At 44.6% G+C, this 8,985-nt stretch overlaps 1 protein-coding gene across 1 annotated transcript in view; it reads left to right on the top strand.

The window, feature by feature from the left end:
• Window positions 1-2,253, top strand: part of LOC107376194 (uncharacterized) — a 7,974-nt gene extending 5,721 nt beyond the window's left edge. Inside the window, exons 2-3 of the mRNA XM_070542107.1 lie at window positions 1-451; window positions 1,316-2,253. The exon at window positions 1-451 is cut by the window's left edge and continues 333 nt beyond it. Of these exons, the coding sequence (XP_070398208.1) occupies window positions 1-451; window positions 1,316-2,055 (1,191 nt within the window). The 3' untranslated portion in view covers window positions 2,056-2,253. The remainder of the gene's footprint in view (window positions 452-1,315) is intronic.
• Window positions 2,254-8,985: the final 6,732 nt, after the last annotated feature.

Here is an 8,985-nt window from a genome sequence, read left to right as displayed (position 1 = left end):
ACAGAAGGTGCACACATGGCCTTGCTGGATGCTGGGTTAGATGGAATACAGCTGGGAGAGAAAGAGACAAGAGGATGGGACGAAGAACTCAGAGAAGTCAATAACAAATCTGGAGCGGTGACTGAACGGAAACGAGAGGATGAAACAAAAGATCTGGAGGAATGGAATATCGACTCTGTCAGGGAACAGCAAAATAAAAAGGAGGATGAAGGAGGAGGAGAACAGAGAGCGGATGGAGGTGAAGGAGAGATCGACAGAAGAGAGTGCCGCTGCACACACTATGCCATCTCCTCAGGCCTGCTGGCAGCCATGATGATTCTCTCCAACTTGTACTTCCTGGTTCCCCTTTGCATCCTTGGACTGGTGTACAGCCTGATTGGACGGACGCTGTGGCTCCGCCCCAAAAGCAGCAGGAGAGACCAGAGTCACCGAAACACTGTCAAGATGCTGGGTGAGAAAAAAATACACATCTTCAGCTTTGGTTCTGGTTGTTCCAACCACACCAAACTATGGAACATCTCCACACTTTCCTATCATCATCTCAAAGGTCATAGGTCACATTATGGCCGTTTTAAGTTACAAAAGTTCCATGGTCCATACTAAACTTGTTCACTACATCAGAAGTTTTTTGCTAGACAGTTTCAGTACCTTCCAGAATGAGCCATTTCAGTGCTCTTTAAGGAAGCATGCTGATGATGGCCACACCCACCTGTCCTGTGACTGACCGGGCTTTTGGAGATTTGGGGAAGCTCTGTCACATTCTTAGGGGTTAGGTGTTTGTCCTCTAACAAGTGAGTTGCTAGTTCAAACCCAGGCCCAGTCTGTTGTAGTCATTGTGTCCTTGGGCAAGACACTTTAGTCTTCTTGGTCGGTCTTGGTCAGAGGGATCAATGGTTTCTGGACCAGGGCAGCTGTAGCTACGATGTAGCTCATCATCACCACTGTGCGAATGATGTAAAGCACTTGGAGTGCCTGACTTAAAAATTATTGTTATTAATATTATTATTGTTGTTATTATTATTATTATTATTGTTATTATATTATTATTATAGTTATTATTAATGTTATTATTATTATTGTTGTTATTAATATTATTATTGTTGTTATTGTTATTATTATTATTGTTGTTGTTATTAATATTATTATTATCATTATTATTGTTGTTGTTATTATTATTATTATTATTATTGTTGTTGTTGTTTTTATTGTTATTATTATTATTATTATTGTTGTTGTTGTTATTATTATAGACTTTGTTTATAGACATCTATTCACTCAGAGATCTCTACCATGCCTCTCTCCTTGACTCTTTCAGGGATGATTGTTTTGGCGTTCGTCCTCTGCTGGCTGCCCTTCCATGTTGGTCGAACTGTGTTATCCCTGTCTCTCGGTTCTGGAGCCGACAGGCAGGAAGTCAATCTGGACACAAGTCTCCACTTTGACACTCTCACTGACACAAGAACCAGGGATCCAGAACCCTTCAGCCACACAGACAAACCCTTCTCTGAGTCCCTCTCTCAGCCTGGAAAGATGGCCGAGCACACGCCCTCAGAGACAGATGCAGGATTGTGTGACGAGCGTGCGAGGACCAGAACCACCACACAGAGCTACCTGAGCCCAGACGGACACTCAGCTTCTCATGTCTCTGCACAAAGCGGACGGGAACGTGGAAACTCAAACGTTCATCTGCATCCTAACATGAAAACACACACACACACTGATTACCTGTTAGTTAACACACAAAAAAGCTACACTAAACATTTTCACAATACCACAAACACAAGTGGCAGCACATACGCTGACCTGCACACTCTAAAAACACACGATGACTCACACCCAGATGCACACGCGTACTTTCTATACTACCTCTCTCAGTATCTGAATCTGGTGTCTTCTGTCCTCTTCTACCTCAGCGCCGCCGTCAACCCCCTCCTCTACAACCTGATGTCTGCCAGATACAGGCTAGCAGTGCACAGCCTCGTGCACAAGCACTCTCACACTCATTCTCACCGCCTGCGCACGCTCACTTCACGACACTCCACCACCACTCTATAATAGGAAACACACACACACACACACACACACACACACTTTTTTTTATTAATAAAATATTTAAGAAATGATATCTAATGTGATTTTGATGCTACACCACCGCCATCTACTGGTGGGACAGAGTATTGCGCTGTAAGGGTCAAGGGTCAGGGGTCAGGGTTAGATCGGTAGGCCTGCGTGTTTATGTGAGTTTTTTTACCTGATCAAACAGCTGATTTGGAGACGGGAAATAAACGATTGTTTGGAATTGTTTTCATTTTTCAACTGTTTGTTTTAATAATTATTATGAACTAAGAGATGAAATTCTTTCCCAAGGCTCCACCAGGGCGTTCTTTCACCAGCCGCCACCAGAGGTGTGGACTCAAGTCACATGACCTGGACTCGAGTCAGACTCAAGTCGTTATTTTATTGACTTCTGACTTGACTTGATAAAATCTATAAAGACTTATGACTTGACTCGGACTTGAACGCCAATGACTTGCGACTTGAATTGACTTGCATCAGTTGACTTGATGATGACTTGAGCGTATTTGACATTTTAGCACAGAAGTGTCCCGACATGGACAACAATCCGGGTTTGATTTGCTGCTGAATGCAGCAGCACTTTGTCTACGACCTGTTTCAGTTTCTGCTGTTCGAGTGAGAAAACAAATCTTTAATTCTGGAATCTATTTATCATCACCGTCATTAAATTGAAGTTGGACAGATGACTTGATTATAACTTGAAAATTCTAACTTAAGGACTTGAACTTGACTTGGACTTGACTGTATTTGATTTGGACTTGACTCGAGACTTGACTGGAAAGACTTGTGACCTACTTGTGACTTGCAGGGACTTGGTCACACCTCTGGCCACCACTGCAGTGATGACATGCTGTGGAGGGGTCTCAGTCACGGCACGTTCAAACACAAGCATTAGATGATGTTGTACTTGTCGTCCGAGGACCTTTAGCGGACTAACGAGTCCAGAGGATCAAGAGCGTGAGACGAGAGCCTGATGAACGTGAGCTGGTTTCGTTTTTACTCCCCAGCCGCTCTCTGAGGGCCGCTGCTGGTCTGGCTCATGTGTGAGCCGTTTGGGTCGTATTCCTAAGTTGTGGATTCCCGTGGATCCCATTCAGAGCTCCATGTTTTGAGGAGGTGCAACCATTTCTTGATTGCTTTGACACAGATGGTTTCGTTACTCCTCACCTTGCTGTTTCAGCTCAGAAGGCACCACAACGCGGAGGAAAAGGCCTTCCGTTGCCTTTTTCCTTAAGGCTCTGGCATTACTGGCCCATTGCACTGGTACCGGAACGTCGTCCTGGCTGAAGGTTTGAAAAACCAAGGAACTTAGAAAATAGACTAATTTGAAGAAGGAAAACAGAAAACTTTGAAGTGAATGTTTATTTGTTGCTACTTTCTCTTTTATTTCAGCACATCAGCACCAGAGGATGCAGAAGGACCAGAATTCCTTTAGTTGGGAGAACGTAGCGTTTACTGCTCGTTTGTGGCTAACTGTGCCGGTGTCTTTAAACAGGACACAGACAGGAATGATGCCAGTGGTTTCATACGGCTGATGGGACAGAAAACACGTTACATGTGCTGACGTATCACAAACGTCGTTATTGGGTTCACAGTTAAGGGTTCATCTCTGTGGGAAGGCGGTGATGCAGCAGGAAGCCGTCCTGAATGGATTTCCTGAACTTTAGTGGACAGATTGTCCTTGGGCTAAGGGACAATTGATCTGATTGGATCTGTAATCCACATGGATTCTGGTGGGGGGGCCAGGTATTTGTTATCCCTAACAACCGTGTTCCCAGTGAACACGTTCCCGAGTCGTTCCAGAGAGTCCAGATTTGGAACCGAGGGACTGTAACCTTGTTGATATTTTATTACGGTTTTAGAACGGTTTCCACTGACTTTAGTTCAATAAAAGTGTTTCATAGATGAAATGAAATGTTAACAAAGTTTTTTGCCACCTATTAAACATTGTGTGTAAAAAAGGAGGTCACTGTAAATTGTTCAATGCATTTTTATCTTGTTGTTGCAGGCTGCTGATAATCATTATGGAACACTACGGAACACATACATATATGTATGTATGTAAATATATGTATATATATATATATATATATATATATATATATATATATATATATATGTATGTACATATGTATATGTATATGTATGTTACAGTACAGGCCAAAAGTTAGGACACACCTTCTCATATGTATGTATGTATGTATGTATGTATATATATATATATATATATATATATATATATATATATATATATATATATATATATATATATATATATATATATATATATATATATATATATATATATGTATATATATATATATATATATATATATATATATATATATATATATATATATATATATATATATATATATATATATATGTATATGTATGTATATACAGGCCAAAAGTTAGGACACACCTTCTCATTCAGTGTGTTTTATCTTCATGACCATGACTGTTGACAAAGGGGCCAACAAGAGTTAAACTCCTCTGGAAACTCCTTCAAGACTGTTGGAAAATCATTCCAGGTGACTACCTCTGGAAGCTCATCGAGAAATCAGAGCAAAGAGTGGAGTTTAGAAGAAAATAAAACATGTTTTCAGTTATTTCACCTTCTTTGGTTAAGTACATAACTCCACATAGTTTTGATGCCTTCAGTGAGAATCTCCCAATGTTCATGGTCATGAAGATAAAACAACACACTGAGTGAGAAGGAGTGTCCAACCTTTGGCCTGTACTGTAAGTTTACTTCTTTTAATGTAAATGTTTGTGCTTTGTTTAATTTTGTATGCGTTGCCTTACACTTATCCATGCAGCCTGTTCACCAGGTCATGTTCACCAGGTCATGGTCACCAGCCTATGTTCACCAGCCTATGTTCACCAGCCTATGTTCACCAGGTCATGTTCACCAGGTCACGTTCACCAGGTCATGTTCACCAGCCTATGTTCACCAGGTCATGGTCACCAGGTCATGTTCACCAGGTCATGTTCACCAGCCTATGTTCACCAGGTCATGTTCACCAGCCTATGTTCACCAGGTCATGGTCACCAGGTCATGTTCACCAGCCTATGTTCACCAGGTCGTGTTCACCAGGTCATGTTCACCAGCCTATGTTCACCAGGTCGTGTTCACCAGGTCATGTTCACCAGCCTATGTTCACCAGGTCATGTTCACCAACCTATGTTCACCAGGTCATGTTCACCAGCCTATGTTCACCAGGTCGTGTTCACCAGGTCATGTTCACCAGCCTATGTTCACCAGGTCATGTTCACCAACCTATGTTCACCAGGTCATGTTCACCATGCCATGTTCACCAGCCTATGTTCACCAGGTCATGTTCACCAGCCTATGTTCACCAGGTCATGTTCACCAGGTCATGTTCACCAGGTCATGTTAACCAGGTCATGTTCACCAGCCTATGTTCACCAGGTCATGTTCACCAGGTCATGTTCACCAGGTCATGTTAACCAGGTCATGTTCACCAGCCTATGTTCACCAGGTCATGTTCACCAGCCTATGTTCACCAGGTCATGTTCACCAGGTCATGTTCACCAGGTCATGTTAACCAGGTCATGTTCACCAGCCTATGTTCACCAGGTCATGTTCACCAGGTCATGTTCACCAGGTCATGTTAACCAGGTCATGTTCACCAGCCTATGTTCACCAGGTCATGTTAACCAGGTCATGTTCACCAGCCTATGTTCACCAGGTCATGTTAACCAGGTCATGTTCACCAGCCTATGTTCACCAGGACATGTTCACCAGGTCATGTTCACCAGCCTATGTTCACCAGCCTATGTTCACCAGGTCATGGTCACCAGGTCATATTCACCAGCCTATGTTCACCAGCCTATGTTCACCAAGTCATGTTCACCAGGTCATGTTCACCAGCCTATGTTCACCAGGTCATGTTCACCAGGTCATGTTCACCAGCCTATGTTCACCAGGTCATGTTCACCAGGTCATGTTCACCAGCCTATGTTCACCAGGTCATGTTCACCAGGTCATATTCACCAGCCTATGTTCACCAGCCTATGTTCACCAAGTCATGTTCACCAGGTCATGTTCACCAGCCTATGTTCACCAGGTCATGTTCACCAGGTCATGTTCACCAGCCTATGTTCACCAGGTCATGTTAACCAGGTCATGTTCACCAGCCTATGTTCACCAGGTCATGTTAACCAGGTCATGTTCACCAGCCTATGTTCACCAGGTCATGTTCACCAGGTCATGTTCACCAGCCTATGTTCACCAGCCTATGTTCACCAGGTCATGGTCACCAGGTCATGTTCACCAGCCTATGTTCACCAGCCTATGTTCACCAAGTCATGTTCACCAGGTCATGTTCACCAGCCTATGTTCACCAGGTCATGGTCACCAGGTCATGTTCACCAGGTCATGTTCACCAGCCTATGTTCACCAGGTCATGTTCACCAGGTCATGTTCACCAGCCTATGTTCACCAGGTCATTTTCACCAGGTCATGTTCACCAGGTCATGTTCACCAGCCTATGTTCACCAGGTCATATTCACCAGCCTATGTTCACCAGCCTATGTTCACCAAGTCATGTTCACCAGGTCATGTTCACCAGCCTATGTTCACCAGGTCATGTTCACCAGGTCATGTTCACCAGCCTATGTTCACCAGGTCATGTTAACCAGGTCATGTTCACCAGCCTATGTTCACCAGGTCATGTTAACCAGGTCATGTTCACCAGCCTATGTTCACCAGGTCATGTTCACCAGGTCATGTTCACCAGCCTATGTTCACCAGCCTATGTTCACCAGGTCATGGTCACCAGGTCATATTCACCAGCCTATGTTCACCAGCCTATGTTCACCAAGTCATGTTCACCAGGTCATGTTCACCAGCCTATGTTCACCAGGTCATGTTCACCAGGTCATTTTCACCAGGTCATGTTCACCAGCCTATGTTCACCAGGTCATGTTCACCAGGTCATGTTCACCAGCCTATGTTCACCAGGTCATGTTCACCAGGTTATGTCTGTAAGTGAGAAATGGTTCCCAAACTGTTCACCTGGGTAAATAAAGGTTAAATAAAATAAATAAAACATCCAGAACACGAATCATTAATCATCTTAAAATGAACTTTTGTTTGAAAATACACATTTTCAGAAAAAGCACTTGATCCTTGGTTGTAAGTCTATGATGCACACAGGTCCCCAGGCTCTAACCACACAGCTCAGAGGGTTCTGGTGGGCCTGCGTCATTACTGTGGTTTAGTGTACACACCTGGTTCTGAACACTGCACTGCTGATGAACGTTTCTACAGACACCGATGCTTGTGTCGAGCTACAACCCGAGTTTACTGCGTTGGTGTTTACTACCATGAGTGCAGTATCACCTGCAGATTTGGCTTCTGCATCGGCCCCTGCCCAGTGCTTTCTGTCGTAGCGCAGCTGCTTGTGAAAGGGTGGCCTAAATCGTGTGCTGCAGATGTACGTCCGTACCTCCGTTTGCAGCTTCGGCCTCCTGCTGCTGAGCAGACTGCTGTTGCAGGTGTCTAACTCTGTTGCTGTATCAGATGAATGTGCACACTAACAGGAGCATGCGGCGTGCGTTCCTTCCTGTCAAGAGGAAGGTGTGTTTGCATCTTTGGAAACTGACACATGTTTCAAAAGCAGGTGAGAGAGCCACTGAATCAGAACCAGACTGGAATGCTGGATTCGTGCTCATATCCCTGTGAAGAATGCTGTTCCTGTTGGATTCTGCATGTGGTCACCTCCTGAGGTTCCTAATGCTCCTGTTGGTTCAAAGGTTATGTAACGCCACCACCCTCTGGCCCCGCCCACCTGCCGACCCTTTAAAGGTGCAAGGTGCTGAGAGAGGGAGCGGCCCAAAGCGTGGTTCCAGGGACAGTGAGAAAGGAGGAAGGGCCAGGCGGTCGGGATGAAGAGACAAGGGAGACATGAGCAAGAAGCCGGACATGGATGAACTGGTGGAGCTGGCCGAGGGAGAGGACGGCACCGCGAGTGATCCTGCTTGTCTCTTACTGAACTGATGAGCCTGAGTGCCTTTCAGCACAAGGTCAGACCTTTTGTCTGCTCCCGAGTCTGACCCGTGAGCAGCTAACGAGTCGGATTAAGCTGTGTTCATCTGATGAATCGTTCATGGATGCCAGATCTACAACTCTGCAGATGCACCTTTAGATAAGCAGTGAACCTGTTGCTTTGATGTCTAGAGTAGTGTACCATGGTGAAGCCATCATGTTATCTTCATACTCAGGAGAGAGACCCGACTCGTGCCCAGAGCCGCCCAGGTGTGTCGAGTGTTAAGAAAGAAAAAGGATTGCAACCTGCAACCTTGTCGCTGCAGATATTTTAGCCTGGTGTTTAAGAACGTGCTGATGGCAGGAGGAAGTCACGGATGGAGGGAAAAACACCTTAAATCGTCATCCTGGAACTTTGGAGGGCTTTTAAACACATCTTGTGCTAAATCTGAATCCTTTTTCATCTCAATGACACTTGAATAAAATAGACGTGATGAACAAAGAGACGGCTGAAGAGCACGATGTGATTGGCTGTTTCTATAAACCTGAGGTTTACCTGTTCGCGTGATTCATGTAAACAAGGTTAACATGGGGAACTGAGTCATCCTGGCCGGCGCTGACGTGCAGCGCACGTGCTGAGAGGAACAGGTCAGATCCTCCACAACGTCTAAGGAAGCAACAGCATGTCCGCCACAAGGTGGCACCACGGTCCAGACGCCAGCAGAGCAGGAAAGGATCTCACACTCCAAATTCTGAGGTTTGTGGGCTCCTCTCGAATGAAAGACGTCCTTAAACACGAGACAGCAATAACATTCAAACAAAGCTGCCAATAAATGTGCTTCAGTGAGTGAATTCTGATTTTAATGCTCAAAATGTGGCAGTAAGTAAATCCC

Source organism: Nothobranchius furzeri, chromosome 12 (genome assembly GCF_043380555.1).
Source record: "Nothobranchius furzeri strain GRZ-AD chromosome 12, NfurGRZ-RIMD1, whole genome shotgun sequence".
In the NCBI taxonomy this organism is placed as follows: Eukaryota; Metazoa; Chordata; class Actinopteri; order Cyprinodontiformes; family Nothobranchiidae; genus Nothobranchius; species Nothobranchius furzeri.
Note: the sequence above shows the minus strand (reverse complement) of the source record. Positions and strands in the feature narration are given on the sequence as shown.